Source organism: Neophocaena asiaeorientalis, unplaced genomic scaffold (genome assembly GCF_003031525.2).
Source record: "Neophocaena asiaeorientalis asiaeorientalis breed wild unplaced genomic scaffold, Neophocaena_asiaeorientalis_V1.1 scaffold43, whole genome shotgun sequence".
In the NCBI taxonomy this organism is placed as follows: Eukaryota; Metazoa; Chordata; class Mammalia; order Artiodactyla; family Phocoenidae; genus Neophocaena; species Neophocaena asiaeorientalis.
Genome location: NW_020173674.1, coordinates 6,342,329 through 6,359,952, shown reverse-complemented (window position 1 = coordinate 6,359,952; position 17,624 = coordinate 6,342,329). Strand labels below are relative to the sequence as shown.

At 44.4% G+C, this 17,624-nt stretch overlaps 1 protein-coding gene across 1 annotated transcript in view; it reads left to right on the top strand.

Annotated features, from left to right (window-relative positions):
- PACS1 (phosphofurin acidic cluster sorting protein 1) overlaps positions 1 to 17,624 on the top strand; it is a 136,070-nt gene that overhangs the window by 92,110 nt on the left and 26,336 nt on the right. The window contains exon 2 of the mRNA XM_024748683.1: positions 6,956 to 7,043. Coding sequence (XP_024604451.1) covers positions 6,956 to 7,043 — 88 coding nt within the window. The remainder of the gene's footprint in view (positions 1 to 6,955; positions 7,044 to 17,624) is intronic.

Here is a 17,624-nt window from a genome sequence, read left to right as displayed (position 1 = left end):
CCAATCTGTTATCAAATAGGTGATTTGCAAGTATTTTATCCCACTCTATGGCTTGTCTTTTCATTCTCTTAATAGCATCTTTCAAATTCATTTTGACAAAGTCCAGTTTTCTCATTTTTTTCTTTTAGGGATTGTTCTTTGGTGTCATGTCTAAGGAATCTTTGCCTAACCCAAGGTTCCAAATATTTTCTCCTGTGTTTTTTCCTTAGAAGTTTTATAATTTTATGTTTACATTTAGATTTGTAGTCCATTTTGAATTAATTTCTGTAGACAACTTAAGGTATGAATTGAAATTCCATTTTTTTAATTGGGTATCCAACTCAAACAATCTATGTCTCTCTATTTAGGTCTTCTTTAATTTCTCTCAGCAATGTTTTATAATTTTCAGTGTGTAGGTCTTGTACGTTATTTGTCAGATTTATCCCTGTATATGTCATTTTTTTGGATGCAGTTGTAAACTGTATTTTTTCAAGTTTCAATTTCTAATTATTTGTTGCCAGTATATAGAAATACCATTGATTTTTGTATATTGATTATATTGATCTTGTTTCCTGCAACTTTTCTAAACTCACTTATTATTCTAATATTTTTTGAAGATTACATCAAATTTTCTATATAGATAATCACATCATCTGAAAATAAATTCCAATCTTAGATACCTTTTTCTTTCTTAATTTATTTGGTTGCACTGAGTCTTAGTTGCAGCAGGTGGGCTCCTTAGTTACGGCATGCAAACTCTTAGTTGCGGCATGCACGTGGGATCTAGTTCCCTGAGCAGGGATCAAACCCAGGCCCCCTGCATTGGGAGCATGGAGTCTTAACCACTGTGCCACCAGGGAAGTCCTGCATTCCTGAGATAAAACCTACTTGGTTGAGGTATGTTATTCTTTTTACATATATTGATATTTTAATATATTGTTTATAATATTTTGGATATATTGAGTTAAATAAAATATATTACTAAAGTTAATTTCACCTTTGTTTTTACTTTTTAAAAAATATGGCTATCAGGAGAAGTTTAAATTACAAATGTGGCTTGCACTGTATTTCTGTTGGACAGGAAGTTTACAGTCAGGATATGGGGATAGAGCTAAGATTGAAACAGATTTGCTGTCTCCCAGTTCCTTTCCTCCCATTCTCTCTTAAATTTATTCCAGTTTGGCTTTCGTTTTCACTCTTCCAGTGAAACCGCCCTTGTTGAGGTCCTCAGTGGCTTCCATATCGCTAAATTCAGTGATCAGTTTTCAGTGCCCCTCTTGACCCATCAGCAGCAAGTGATACAGCTGACCATTCCCTCTTGGCTTCTAGAATATCGCGTTCATTTGATATTCCCCCTGCCTCACTGGTTAATTCTTCTTCATATCCTTTGCTAGTTCATCCTCTTCATCTCTCTGTCTTAATGTTGAAATATTCTTGGGCTCAATCCTGGTCCTCTTCTCTGTACATTCACTCATCCTCCTGATTTTAAATTCCATCTTTATGCCGCACTTCCGTCTCGATGTTCCCAGCCCACAGGCAGACTTGTGTATCTTAACTCTCTGCTCAACATCTCTACTAGACATCTCAAATTTAGAATGTCCAAAATTGAACTCTCAATCTTAAACTCCCTTAAACCAGCCTTGCCCAGAGCTTTCCCCATCTCAGTTAATGATAACCCCATCTTTCCAGATGTTCAGGCCCCAAAGCCTATATTTTCAACAATATATCCAGAATTCAAACCACTTTTTACCACCTCCACTGCCCCTACCCTCCAAACCTCTGCCGTCTGTTGCTTGCACTACTGAGGTTGCTTTCTCTCAACCTTTTCCCCTTTTCCCTTGGCTTCCCTCCATTCTGTCCTAATAGAGCAGCTAAAAGAATCCTATTAAAGTGTAAAACAGGTCATGTCTCTCTCACTTAAAGCCATTGGCTCCCCATTTCTTGCAGAGTAAGAACCAGATCCTTACTGTGGTTTACAAAGCTCTGCATGGCTGGAATGGCTCCGCTACCCACAAAGCATGTGTTTGACCTTGTCCCATACCACTGTCACCCTTGCTCCCTCTGCTTCAGCTCCACTGGCCTTAATATTTCTCAAACAGACCAGGTGTGCTCCTTTGCACTTCTTTCCCTTAATCTAGAACTTCTCAGTGAGGCCTACCCTGGCCACCTTACTTAGAATTACAATGCTCCCTGCCCTCCTCTGCCTCACACTCACAGTCCCCCTCACCTAGCTCTATTTTAACACAATCTAACATACTATGTAATTTATTTAATAATTATGTTTATTGTTATTGACTGTTTTTTCTCTAGAATATAAATTCCATGACAAGAATTGTGTCTGTTTTGTTTACTGATGCATCGCAAGTGACTGGAACAGTGACTAGCTCAGCGTAGGCTGATGGATGACTGACAGAGTAATATGACAGAACTGTAATTCAGACCAGGTTATGTCTGACTCTAAAGCCTTCATTCTGGTCTTAAAAATTTTCTTTTTGATGTGTAGTTTGTGTACAGTGTGGTGCCTGGGTCTTGAATATAAAGCAGCTCTGTGGATTTTTGCAGGTGTGAATATCCACGTGGCCACCGTCGTGGGTGTCTCAGTCACCCCCAAAGGGTTCCCTTATGACCCTTCCCAGTCAATGACTCCACCTGCCTCAGTTACTGAACTGGCTCCTGTCGCCATGCATTGGTCTTACCTATCCTTGAACTTCATATGAGTGGAATCATATAGTCTTTTGTGTCTGCCTTTTTTAGCTTAGCACAGTGTTTCTGAAGTTTGTCCATGTTGTCCCATGCATCAGTAGCTTGTCGTCTTTGTATGCCACAATTCGTTGGTCCATCCTGTTAGTGGACACTTAGGCTATTTCCAGTTTAGGGCTGCTCTGAACATTCTGTCTCTGTGTGGCCTGTGCCCTCGTTTTTCTCGGCTTCTCTTGGGACCTGGGCAGAGGAATAGGCATATATTTAATATCTATTAATAAGCTACCAGGTGGTTTCTCAGATATCTGTCTGATGTTGCACTCTTACCAGCCACGTATGGGGCTTCTGGTTAGTCCACACGTTCACTAGCACTTGGAATTACCAGTCTTTATGATTTTAGTGTAAAGTTATTTTCTGCTGTAGAAAAACTGATTAAAGCTGGAGTATGGTCAGGGAAGGACTCTTCTTTCAGGCCTTGGGTACTGTATTTTTACGGCATATGAAGTGCCCAACCGATAAAACATATGGTAACAAAAAACCCTAGGATCAGCATCTAACTCAGCCTCTTACTTGTTGAGACACCTCCGTCGGAACATCTTGCCAGACTCAGTCATCCTCAGAACTATATCTGGGACTGTTTCAATCAGTATTGTGTGAGTGTGGGTTTAAGGAGAAATGTGTCTTATTTACCCAGAGTTTTCCCATTGTATTAAGGTATATGTTGGAAATATTTACTTGTAATTAAAGTAATTTCTTCTTACTTTCAAATAAGCGCCCTGTACTAATTTTAATTGGGTTCTGACCTAAGATAAACGTAAGTTTGCATCTTGGCTCAACCACTTTCTTGTGTGACCTTGGGCAAGTTTCTTAATCCTTCTCAACATCCTTATCTGTAAGCTAGGTAGAGTACCCCACCTCTTAGAATTATTGTAAGACTTACACGGAATAGTGAAATGTATCTCAAGCAACTGGTACATGGTAGATGCTTAATGAGTCACATTTTCTTATGCTTTGAAGAACCAGAATACATTTAAGTCCCCACATCCCCTTGAGTGATACCATTAAAAACAAACAAAAGGACCTGTTGAACTGATTGCCAATAGTATGGAAGTCAATGTGGCATGTCTGGTTTCTGAGCAAACACTAAACACATCCAGTCTTGTTATTATTTTGTGACCTAAGGTACTAGATCATTGTTGGCTTTCTTCTTGACATAAGGTGCTGTGGCCTACAGGTTTGTTTATTTATTCACCAAATATTTATTGGTATATGATGTGTTTTTCCCTCCTAACAAAATTCCACCATATTACCTATTACAATATTTTATATGTTATGTAAGAGGAAAGATGGTCCAGAGCCTCATGGGGCATAGAAGAGCTGAGGACAAGAAGTGTCGTGTTAAGTCGTTGCTTGTCTTCTCCACCAGACTGTGTAATCTCCCTGAGGCTGTGGACTATGTCCTCTAAGCTCCCGCTAACCCAGTGCCTGGCGTACAGGAGATGCTCTCTCAACATGTGGAATGTGTGAGAGGGTGAAGGATCCCAAGCAGAGGGGAAGAAACGCGCATGTTCCCAGTTTATTCCTGTGACTCTTTTCTTCTTGCAGTGAGTTTATTCAGCACCAGCGCATCCGTCTGTAGGTGCTTTGGAAACAAAGCAAAACCCAACTTACCAGAAGCATTTGTAGTCGGCAGCCTTAGGTGAACAAAACTGGGCATGTCCAGTCCTTTCCATTTGCTCATCCCAGTTGTGTCCCTTCCCTTTCCCCTCCAGCAAGGCTTGGAAATCAGCTGAACAGTGTAAGTTAGTAACATTTCTTAGTAGTCAACTCTGTGAAGTGTAGTAACCCCTTGCGTGTTGGCAGAACCAGAGTTCCTTTTGGGCCAGCACGTTTCTACTCTGAAGGGGAAGGAGAAACAAGTGATGCCGTGGGTAGCTGTTGATGGGCGGGGAGAGGGGGCGGCGAGCACGAACCGTGCTGACTCCAGTTTAACAGACCTGAGCGTGTTTTAGGAGCACAGGTGCGGGAGCTCCAGTCATTGGCTGAGGAGGCAGCTGTGTAGTGGAGGAGAAGCGTATTAGCTCCTACAGCTGCTGTAACAAATGACCACGGACTTAGTGGCTTAAAACAAAACACACATTTATTTTCACAATTCTGGAGATCAGAAGTCCAAACTGGGTTTCACTGGGCCAAAATCAAGGCGGTGGCAAGGCTGCATTTCTTCCGGAGGCTCCAGGGAGCATCGGTTTTCTTGCCTTTTCCAGCTTCTAGAGGCTGCTTGTATTCCTTGGCCCCTGACCCTGGGGTTCTTCCATCTTCAGAGCCAGCCACACATCACTCCGACTTCTGCTTCCGTGGTCACATCTCACTCTCTGACTTGGGCCCTCCTGCCTCCCTCTTATAAAGACTTGTGATTGTAGTGGACCCATCCAGATAATCCAGGATCATCTCTCCACCTTAATTTAATCACATCTGCGGAGTCCCTTTTGCCCTGTAAAAAGTTTACAGGTTCTGAGGATTAGGAGATATTATTTGCCTACCACAAGGAGATTGGGGTTAGAATCTAGCTCTGTCACTTACTAGCTGTGGGAATTTAGCTGAGTCACTACTCTGTTTAGAATCTGTGTCCCAGGACTAACCTGGTGGCGCAGTGGTTAAGAGTCCGCCTGCCAGTGCAGGGGACACGGGTTCGATCCCTGGTCTGGGAAGCTCCTACATGCCGTGGAGCAACTAAGCCCATGTGCCACAACTACTGAGCCCGTGTGCGGCAACTACTGAAGCCCGTGCGCCTAGAGCCCGTGCTCCGCAACTAGAGAAGCCACCGCAATGAGAAGCCCACGCACCACAACTAAGAGTAGCCCCCCGCTCACCACAACTAGAGAAAAGTCCACATGCAGCAACGAAAACCCAACGCAGGCAAAAATAAATAAAATTAGAAAAAAAAGAATCTGTTTCCTCTTCTATACGGGTAGAGCAGTGACCCCTGCCCCACCCCACCCCGCCCCCCTACACACACACACACACACACACACAGAGTCATGTTTTTGAGGTCTGGATGAAATAATGTATATGCAAAGACTTGATAGGCTCTCTTTCAGTTGATTTTGATTGTGACTTAAAGCAAAAGGAAAGAAAGAGTTTTATTTGCTTCGTGTCAGCAGATCTTAGCAAGTGTTTGGGGTGAGGGTGAATTCAAAATTAGAATTCAGTTCTGTGGATCTGGATTTGTCCCCCTTTTTTCATGAATTACATGAATTTCTTCAACATGTATTCTTGTTCACCTGGTTTTTAGCTAGAGGCCATTTTAAGTGTTAAACTTCCTTAACAAATATTTGCCAAGCAGCTGTACTGGGCCCTGCCCTTTGGAAGAAGGCCCAGAGGTGAGAGAGTGGGCACGCGAGGAGCAGAAATGAATTCGGGGCGACTGGAGCTTAGAGAGTAAGGAGGAGGCCCAGAGGTGAGACCGATGGGAAACGGGGAAAATGAGCCCCAGACCAAGTCGGGGTCTCAGGACCTGACTCGGGTCGGCAGCATCCCACCTACAACTTTCCATCCTCCAGAACCTCACTGGGGAAAAGGATGTTTTAAGGACTTGAACCACTCAAACCAGAAGCAGAAAGGCAGCATCTGCAGTTTCCCTCCCAGCTCCTCCTAGAAGCCCAGGGTAGCCCTGCCTTGGGAGGCCAAGGTCGAGTCACATTAGAGATGCCAAGACTCCAGAGTGAGGGACAGTCCCATTGCTTTTAATTAAGGGGAACTTCCTCATTGTGGCACTGAAGATTTTCTGCATGTTTGAAGCAAAGTTTGGCTGAAATCGAATTTGTGGTCATTTAAAGCATTTCCTGCCAAATGGTTTCTGTTTTGTTTGTGTGGATTTTCTCTTTGTTGCTACAGATTTACGTCTGTAAATGTTTCAGGTGTGATTAGACATAAGGTGGAACTGGAACTGGGCAAGCAAAATAAACACTGATGCCCCTCCCTGGTCTACGTCCCGCTCCCAGAAACTGCTCCCACATATTAGGAGTGAAAAGGCATCTTGGTTTTGGCTGGAGATAAAGGGGCATCCACAGACATTCATAGAATAATGTACCTTTTTGACACTTACCAAGTACAAAAGTCAAAGAAGAGGGGTGCTGTTTTACTGATGGTAGACACAGTAAACAGCATTTTAACATTCTTCCTTTAGGTAAAGCAGCGTTTTCTCAACAGACTGTCTGTCACTTTTCTCATAAGTTCCTTATATTTGACTCGATCTTCTTTCTCAAAATTTTTCTAGGCTGTTCAGCTTGACCCTGAAGAAACTTGTCATGCTAAAAGAAATGGACAAAGACCTTAACTCAGTGGTCATCGCTGTGAAGCTACAGGTGAGTTGAACAGGATTGTTTGTTCAGGACCCAAGGAAGCTAGATAACCTTGTGCCCACTGTCGGGGCTTCAGAGATGCTGGTAGGGGACCAGCTCTCTCGTCCTTCACTCAGCAAAGCAGGTGCGATAGTGGGAAGACGACTGAGCTCATGCGACCTACTGGGTCCCAGTTCTGCATCTTAGTTAAAGCACTCAGTCGCTTTAAACCTTAGTTTCTTTGTCTGAAGGATAAAAGTGGCTCTCCCAAAAAAAAAAAAAAAAAAGTGGCTCTCCCTGCCCTGCCTGTCTAACAGGATTAGCATGAAGATCCAGAAGTTCATGCTTCTGGATCTAGAAATTCAGAAGTGACTAGGGTGGCTAGAAATTCAGAAGTTACTAGGGTGGCTTGTGTAGGTTTCGGTCTTATTCCTGGGATTTCTGGGTATAAGGAGATGTATGGGTTGGGGAAGCAGCTTTGGCAGTTTTCTATAGGGTGGAAGAAACTTGTAGGTTATTATTTCAGACTTGACAGTTTAAAATTTACTGGGGTGTTTTGTCTTCTGAATCATCCCCACATTTAATTCCTTGAAATTACCTCAGTGTCTCCAAGGGACCCAAAGTATTTCACAAACATTCATATTCTAAGCATTCGGAATTTCAGTTTCAGGAGAAACCGAACTCCAGAAAGGTCAAGGAATTTACCTGTTGCCAGGTGATACCAGGTGGCAGAAGTGGGACTAGAAACCAGAGAGCCAGTAACGTATGTAGACATTAAACTCCGACACCAGGGCTTCCTTAACCGATCAGTCCCTTTTAATGACGATCCCTAAAGCGTACTGAGAGTCTGAAGTGCCTCTGGAACCCTTAAACGATGGAATCCTTCAGCTTAAGAATGGTGTATTTACTGAGTTCTACTTCATGGAAAAATCGTGAGCTGTAAGGAAACTCACTATTAACCAGAATATTTGATTACTGGCTCCCCTGTTTGTTGTGCAGCAATTTCTTGGCTTCACTAAAACCCACGTCTGTAGCATTTTCACAGTATGTGAACCATACGCGGAGGTCCTCAGTTCTCTTTCTGAGATAAATACATTATGTTAATTTACTCCTCAAAACTTGAAACACTTTAATTACTCCTTATGATTTCCTGTGTGTCCCTTTATATTCAGACTCCCTGTTCATCTTTGTGCATAATTCCTCTCGATTCTGTGAAACGTTTCCAGACACTGTGGGTTGAAAAAACAAGTGTGGGACCATGATGGGCGAGTGGAAACTTGCGGTTCTTTTCCTCCTTTCCCGATTTCGTACCTGTTTCTAGGTCACGGGCAGTGTTCCAGTTTTCAGGAGTTATTTGCATAGCTAAAAGCAGTTGCTTTCCAGTGCAAACACTGTTGGTACAGTTTTGAAAGTTCCTTGCTGCTTTTGCATCCCCGCAGTTAAATGCCTTTGCCAAAAGAAATAATGCCTTTTATTTCCTGATTAAATATTTAGCATTCTGTAAAATTTTAAATTATACCCAAAAGCTACAAATATCCTAAAATTTTTATTGCTTGACTTCCAAGCAGCTGAAAGTAATTACAGATGTTATCCCATTCCTTTATCCAGTCACTTATTTATTCATTTACACATTTATCTAATAAATATTTATTGAGCACCTGCTATAGGCCAAGTATTGTTCTAGGCACAGGGGATTCAGCAGCGAACAAAACACACCCAAACCCCTGCCTTTAAGGCCCTTTACGTGCTGCTAGAGCAGCAGCTCTCAAAATGAGGTCTGCAGAGCCTGGGCTCCCTAAGACCGTCTCCGGGGATACGTAAGATCCAAACTGTTTTCGCGATAATACTGTGGCTTTACTTGCCCTTTCCACCACGTTGACATTTGCATTGAAGTTACAAGAGCAATGACTGGTAAAATGGCTGGCTGGCCCTTAGTGCAAATCAGGACAGCTGCACCAGAATGTCAGTAGTCATTGTATTGCCTACCATCGCAAACTAGAAGGAAGAGAGGAAAAGCCAGTTTTGCTTAAGAATGTCCTTGGAGAAGCAGTCAAAACTGTTAATTTATTTTGTCTCAACCTTGGAATACACGTCTTTTTAATAGTCTGTGTGATGAAACGGAAATGCGCATACAGCGCTCCTGCTTCACAGAGGAGGCTACCGTTGTCTCGAGGACAAGTCCTCATACAACTGAGCTGTGCATTGAAGTAGCTGCTTTTTCATGGAACACCATTTGTACTTGAAAGAGGGGCTTACAGACAAACTGGTTATTCAGACTCAGGTATTTGGAAGACACTTTCTTGAAAATGAACAGAGTAAGCCCGTTCAGAAAATGAACAGTTTCCCACTTTGAGGGAAACAACTGAGAATATTTTTGGCCAATAATAAATGACATTTGAGCTTTCAAGTGAAAACCAGAATTTTGGAAAACTTGTCTTTGTCACTGTAAGCTTAACAGCTTCCCGGTTCTTTTTTTTTATTTATTTATTTATTTATTTATTTATTTATTTATTTATTTATGGCGGCGTTGGGTCTTCGTGGCTGCGCGGGCTTTCTCTAGTTGCAGTGAGCGGGGGCTACTCTTCATTACGGTGCACAGGCTTCTCATTGTGGTGGCTTCTCTTGTTGCAGAGCACAGGCTTTAGGCACATGGGCTTCAGTAGTTGTGGCACCTGGGCTCAGGAGCTGTGGCTCACGGGCTCTAGAGCGCAGGCTCAGTAGTTGTGGCTCATGGGCTCTAGAGCGCAGTCTCAATAGTTGTGGCTCATGGGCTCTAGAGCACAGGCTCAGTAGTTGTGGCGCACGGGCTTAGTTACTCTGAGGCATGTGGGATCTCCCCAGACCGGGGCTCGAACCCGTGTCCCCTGCACTGGCAGGCGGATTCTTAACCACTGCGCCAGCAGGAAGTCCCAGCTTCCCAATTCTTAAAGACTTTCCTAAAAGGGTCTGTAGTGATAGTAACTGTCGTGATTTTTTATACTGTGTAATGAGTAACATTTGAAAGATTCGCGTAACTCAGTGAACCAGTATTTTCCAAATGACCAATGCATGAGGTCACAAAACTGTGCTGCGTAAAGATCCATTCAAAGAACAAAACAGGTCAATGGATTGGATTTTATGTTTTACTTTTTGTTTAGAAATCATTTTAAATTTACAGAAGAGGTGCAGGAGTGGTACATAGAGTTCCCATATACCCCTCACGCAGCTTCTCCCAGTGTTAACATCTTTCTTAACCATGGTATTTATCAAAACTAAGAAATTATCATTGGTACAACACTATTTACTAAATTACAGACTTTATTCAAATTTCCCAGTTTTTCCAGTGATATCCTTTTTCTGTTAATTGACTGGATGTTAATATATAACAGACTATAAAACCTTATTGATACGGTTTCAGGCTCTACTTTGCGACTGACCTTTAAGAGACTACCACTTGTAGAGTTTTGGTATACTATCAAAGAAAAATAGTCCACCATTATTTGAAAAGGCTGTTAAAACGTTCTTCCTTTTTCTAACTTCATACCTCTCTGAGTCTGGATTTTTTTAATATACTCAACCAAAACAATATTTTGTAACAGATTGGTTACAGAAGCAGGTATGAGAACCTGGTTGTCTTTTATTAAGCCAGATGTCAAAGAGATTCACAGAAGTGTAAAAGTATACCATCTGCCTCATACACAGCTGTTAGGTGTGTACAGTGGTGCAGACACTGTGGAAAACAGTCTGGCAGTTCCTCAAAAGGTTAAACACAGAGTTACCATATGACCTAGCAGTTCCACTCCTAAATATTACCCAAGTGAGATGAAAACATGTCCACACAAAACTTTGCACACAAATGTTCATGGCAGCATAATGGCTGAAAAGTGGAAGCAACCCAAGTCCATTAATTGATGAATGAATAAATAAAATGTGATATATCCATACAATGGAGTATTACTTGGCAATAAAAAAGAATAAAGTACAGGGACTTCCCTGAGGGCGCAGTGGTTAAGACTCCTCGCTCCCAGTGCAGGGGGCCTGGGTTCGATCCCTGGTCCGGGAACTAGATCCCACATGCATGCAGCAACTAAGAGTTCTCACGCCACAGCTAAGGAGGCCGTGAGCCGCAACTAAGGAGCCTGCCTGCCACAACTAAGGAGCTCACATGCTGCAACTAAGACCCAACGCAACCTAATTAATTTTTTTAAAGAAAGAATAAAGTACATTCATGCTACAATATTGATGAACCTTGAAAACATACTAAATGAAAGAAGCCAGTCACAAAAGACCACATGTTATATGATTCCATTTTATGAAATGTCCAGTATAGACAAATCCATAGAGTCAGAAAGTTAAATTAGTGGCTGCCTAGGGGTAGAGGGATGGGAAGGTTGGCAGAGTGACAGACAGCTAATGAGTATGGGGTTCCTTTTTTGGGTGGTGAAAATGTCGTAAAATTGATTGTGTCCTGGTTGCACGACTCTGAATATACTAAAAGCCACTGAGTTGCACACTTTAAATGGGCAGATTGTGAGTATTTGAATTGTATTCTAATAAAGCTGTTATATACATAAAAAAATGACGCCCTCTCCTTAATAAATTGTTTTTGCTTTAGAGAAGATATTTTTCATAAAAATATTTTTATGTAAACACATAGTAGGTTCATTACAGTTATTTTTAAATGAATTAATACATATTTTTAATATCTCAGTTTTTTGTTTTTTGGTTTTTTTGTGTTATGCGAGCCTCTCACTGTTGTGGCCCCTCCCGTTGCAGAGCACAGGCTCCGGACGCGCAGGCTCAGCGGCCATGGCTCACGGGCCCAGCCGCTCCGCGGCATGTGGGATCTTCCCAGACCGGGGCACGAGCCCGTGTCCCCTGCATCGGCAGGCGGACTCTGAATCACTGTGCCACCAGGGAAGCCCAATATCTCAGTTTTAATTCCTAGTGTGGTAAATATTGAAAGATACATGTACATAAACAAAAGCTATTTGGGGTCCTCAATAATTTTTAAGAGTGTAAAAAGATCCTGAGACTGAAAAGTTTAAGATTAATCATGGTAGTGGAAGGAAAGAGACAATAAACATTAATTAATTAATTATTTTTAAAAAAGATAATTTTGAAATTGGACTCAAGTTGGTAGTGCCTGGCACCTGGAAGAAGCAAATACTGGGACCCGTGGAGGGCTAAATCTTTGGAGAAGTTGGCAAAGATGAGAACAGCACTGTGCCATGCTTCGAAAGCGCATGAGCTGGCCACCATCCTGAGGCTGCACCGCAGCTACATCCTGTTATCCGCATGCGCAAGTTCATGTTCACAAGTTTGCGATTCAGATAATGCGTTTGGGATAGAAATGTTTACAGGTATTTATAGCATATATTTGGATAGTGAGAGTTCAAATAGTGAGGGCCGCTGCTGTTGGAAGGTGATATGTCCCGGCGGGGGGCGGGGGATGTCAAATAAATAAAATACGGTGAAGAGGATGGAGCATGCCATGCCCTGGGGTGGAGGAAGTTACAAATCGTATGTGGTGGTCAGGGGTGGCCTCACTGAGAAGATGACTTTCATGCAAAGACTTTGAAGGAGGTGAGGGAGGAAGCTGTGCAAATATTGGGAGGAAAAGCTCTGCAGGCGGAGGGAGAAGCCAAGGCAAGGCCCTGAGGCAGGAACCTGCTGGCAGGCTTACATCTGGCAGGGCGGAGAGGGGGTGGGGCGGCAGTGAGGCTGGAGGGGAGTGAGAGGAGGACATGAGGTCAGAGAGGTAGGGGGAAGGGTGTGCGCAGTAATGGCAAGGTCTCTGGCTTTCATTCTGTGTGAATTGGAGGGTTTTGAACAGGGAGGTGATGAGGTCGTTCTGGCTATGGAAGACAGACTGTAGGTGGGAAAGAGGAATCAAGAAGACCAGCTAAGGGGCTCTGACAGTGATTCTGGCAGGAGATGAGGGCGGCACCAGAGCTTTGGCCTCAGGGACTAGAAGGGTGGAAACGCCATTAAGTGAGATGGGGAAGGCAGGTTTGCGGGGAAAGATCCAAAATTCAGCCTATCACATGGTGTTTGAGGCGGCTGTTACACATGCGAGGGGAGACAGTGAATAGACAGCTGAATATGTGAGTTCGGAGTTCAGGAGACAGGTCTGGGGGAGAGAAACAGTTTGGGGAATCATCAGCGTATCTGAGACCATAAGGTGGATGAGCTGCCCAGGAGTGGAGGGAGCCGTTCCAGAGAAGAGGACAGGTCTAAGGATTGAGGCCACAGGCTCCCCAAGACTAGGATGTCAGGGAGGAGAGGAAGGACCTGACACGGAGACCAGGAAAGAGCAGCTGAGGGTGAGAGGAAATCCAGGAGAGTGAGTGTCCAGGAGGCCACATAAAGGGAGAGTTGCTGGAGGCAAATGAAGAGGAGTCCTCCTCATGGAGGTTATCGGAGACCCTGCCAATGGCAGTCGTGGCGGAGTTACGAGACAATGAGAGAAGTCTTCAAGAGCAAAAGTAGACAGCTCGGGCTTCCCTGGTGGCGCAGTGGTTGAGAGTCCGCCTGCCGATGCAGGGGACGCGGGTTCTTGCCCTGGTCCGGGAAGATCCCACATGCCGCGGAGCGGCTGGGCCCGTGAGCCATGGCCGCTGAGCCTGCGCGTCCGGAGCCTGTGATCCGCAACGGGAGAGGCCACAACAGTGAGAGGCCCGCGTACCGCACACACAAAAAAAGAAAAAGAAAAACAGAGTCAGAACAGTTAGCTGATTGTATGATTCTCTCCAGGCATGTTCAGCTGGGGCAGCTGGATTTGTACAGGGTTGTAATGTACCAAGTGAGCGCAGAGAACAGCAGCAGGCAGAGGCGCTAGGGTGTGTGCAGGGGCCGCTCGTCCAGACTGACGGGGGCATTTAAGCTGAGTGAGGAGGAAAGAGGGGACAGCGGGCATGAGGAGGAGTGAAACATGTTGGGGGGAATCAGTGGATCGTAGGCCTGGTGGGTTCAAGGGATTATTGTTGTTGACAAACAAGCGAGAGTGAGCTGGAAAGTTGGGAAGTGGAGATCAGAGAGTGGGGTGCATGGCACTGAGATGAGGCTTTGGTCGTCATTATCGGTAACCATAAGGCCCAGAGTGTGACCATGTGGGTGGAGGGGCTCAGACAAGGGTGAGGACGAGACCACTGGGAGAGGGAAACCACGGGGTTTAGGGGCCAGGACATTGGAAAGCACACGTGTCGAAATCACGAAGAGGGACTTCCCTGGTGGTGCAGTGGTTAAGAATCCACCTGCCAATGCAGGGGACACGGGTTCGAGCCCTGGTCCGGGAAAAGCCCCCATGCCATGGAGCAACTAAGCCCGTGCGCCACAACTACTGAGCCTGCACTCTAGAGCCCCCGAGCCACAACTGCTGAGCCCACGTACCACAACTACTGAAGCCCACGTGCCTAGAGCCCATGCTCTGCAACAAGAGAAGGCACTGCAATGAGAAGCCCGCGCACCGCAACGAAGAGTAGGCCCCGCTCGCCACAACTAGAGAAAGCCCACGAGCAGCAACGAAGACCCAATGCAGCCAAAAAATAAAGAAATTTAGACAAGGATGCTTTCATCAGTAAGTTATATTATCGTTAAAAAAAAAAAAAGAAAGAAATCATGAAGAGTTACGGCGGGAGTAGTGCTGGGGAAAGAACAGTGCGTGAGGAGCTAAAGTCAAGAAATGAGCAGGGATGCTGGCAGGTACAGACAAGAGCCACAGCCAGGAAGAGAGGCTAGACTAGGGGCATCCACTCAAAGCGGGAGTTTGGGGGAGGTGGAAGGGAGGGTGTTCTGGAGCTGCTGACAAGGAACAAGGAGGACCCTGCCCCACCCCCAAGCCCAGCAGTCAGCCCAGGAAGCAGTGTCTTCAGGGCGGAGCAGGTTTCAGCTGTGCAGTGTTTCTCAGCAGTGTTGTGGGGCTGTGCTGTGCCTCGTAGACCGGTCAGCAGCAGCCCTGGCCTCTACGCTCTAGAAATATCACGCACGCATGCATGCACGCACATACCCCAGCTGTAACAATCAAAAATGTCTCTAAATTTTGCCAAATGTCTCCTACCCCTGGTTGAAAACCACTGCTATATATCAACCACATTTTGGATTCTCAGCATTTCTGAGATTCATTGTCCAGAGACTTCTTAAATCCTAAGAGCCTACCTATATAAATTCAGGTGAAAACTTTGCCAAGACTCTTGTTTGTCATAGAGGTTACAGAAAGCATTATCTAACGCATGAGGCAGAGCGTCCTTTATTATTTTTAATTGGCATAATATAATGCTATTCTAATTTTAAAAGCATTGTGAAATACTACATTTAGGAGATTTTCCTTCATGCATTATACAAAATCTGTATTTTATAAAAGCAAAAATTAGAAATGGATAAGAAACCTAAAAGTTAAAACTAAATTTTCTTCATTCCTAAAGGAAAACAGAGTGGAATATCTACTCTAATACAGCAGAATAACTTCATTACTTGGAGTAGGCAGAGATTTCTTAGCTAGGACCCAGAATGCATTAACCATAAAGGAAAAAAAAAATAATAAAGTTGACCAGATCAAAATTAAATACTTCATCAAAAGATACTATTAAGAAAATGAGGGCTTCCCTGGTGGCGCAGTGGTTGAGAGTCCGCCTGCCGATGCAGGGGACATGGGTTCGTGCCCCGGCCTGGGAAGATCCCACATGCCCTGCGGCTGGGCCCGTGAGCCATGGCCGCGGGGGCGGCGTGTCCGGAGCCTGGGCGCCGCAACGGGAGAGGCCACAACGGTGAGAGGCCCGCGTACTGCAAAAAAAAAAAAAAGAAAATGAATAGACAAGAAAATATTTATGGTGCATATACCTGGCAATTTCTTATATAAATAAAAAAACTTACGCCTGAATAACAAGATAAACAAAACAAAGAAGTTTGATCAGTCACGTCATAAATGGAGATTTACAGCTGACCAATAAACAGCTGAGAAGGTGCTGCGTGGGCTGAGTCCTCAGGGAGATGCAAATTACAGCCACAGTGATGGACCTCTCTGCACGTGGCCAGTAGAATCCACGGGTCCAGGACGGACCACACCGGATGCAGCTGCAGGTGGAAAGTGGTACTAACACTTTGGAAATCAGTCTGGAGGTTTCTCATGAAGCTACATATGTGTCTACCCTAAGTCCCAGCCATTCCTCTCCTAGGTGTCAGCCCAAGAAAAAGAAGACACATCCACTTGTGTGGATGGCTTGTACAAGAATGGTAGCTTTAACCATAATGGTCCCAAACTAGAAACACTCCAAATGTGAAGTGTTCAGCAACAGGAGAACGGAAATCACATGTGTACATTCATGGGACAGAATTCTGCTCAGCAGTAAAAAGGAACAAGCTTTTGATACACTCAACAGCCTGTATGAACCTCAGACACATTATAAATGTTGGGCAAAAGAAGCCCGACTAGAATAGTACACACTGTATGATTCCATTTATATGGAATTTTAGAACAGGAAAAACTGACCTGTGGTGAAAGAACTCAGAACAGTGCTTTCCTCTGAGACAGGAGTGCAGGATTGACTGGGAGGCATCACAAGGGATTTTTCCAGAGTAATAACAATGCTCTACATCTTGATAGAGATGTGGGTTACACGGGTGTATACATTTACTAAGTCATCGATCTGTATACTGGAGATCGGGGCACTTCACTGTGTTAAATTAAACTCAACTTTTTTTTAAGTTTTTTTTTTTTTTTTTTTTTTTTTTTTGGGTTCTTTTTTTTTTTTTTTTTTTTTTTTTTTTTGCGGTACGCGGGCCTCTCACTGTTGTGGCCCCTCCCGTTGCGGAGCACAGGCTCCGGACGCGCAGGCCCAGCGGCCATGGCTCACGGGCCCAGCCGCTCCGTGGCACGTGGGATCCTCCCGGACTGGGGCACGAACCCGTGTCCCCTGCATCGGCAGGTGGACTCTCAACCACTGCGCCACCGGGGAAGCCCTAAAGTAATTTTTATAAATATACTGGCATTCCTCAGGCTCTCCTGCTGATCTCTTTTTACATTGAGGAGCAGTTTAGCCCAACTTTACTTTTAAGAGCTAAAAACACTATGGTGTTTAACCCAGCGTTAGGTTTGGTGGAGCGGGTGTGCTGGGGGGCACGTCAGGGGAAGCGGGGGCGGGGGGAGCCGCACTAAAAGGAAGAGTTCCTGGAAAAAAATTACACCAAAGCTGAGACTGGGAAGGTGAGTTGGTTAGCTGTGTACAGCAGCATGAAAGAATATCCAAGAAGAGAAAACAGCATGTGGAAATGCCCAGAGACAGGACAGTGTGGCCGGAGTGTCAGTTAGACGGGAGGAGGGCGGCTGGGGTGCCATGGGGAGAACTGCCACGCCTTGGGGTGCAACACCACTGCCTCTCCCTCAGGAGCAGTGGGAGAGGAGAACTCAGATGCAATAACAAATCATTTTCATGTGAAAACCCTTTGCAAACGGACAGCATAATACATGTAAAATCACATCTATGGTAGTGGTTTGATTGTGATCAAGTACAACAAAAAGACTGGTGGAATACTTGAACTGGTAAGAATCTTTGTAGAGTTTAGATGTTGTTTGCAAACAGTATTTCTTTTGGTCTGATTTTTGGTGATACAGCTTTGACCTATTTTTTC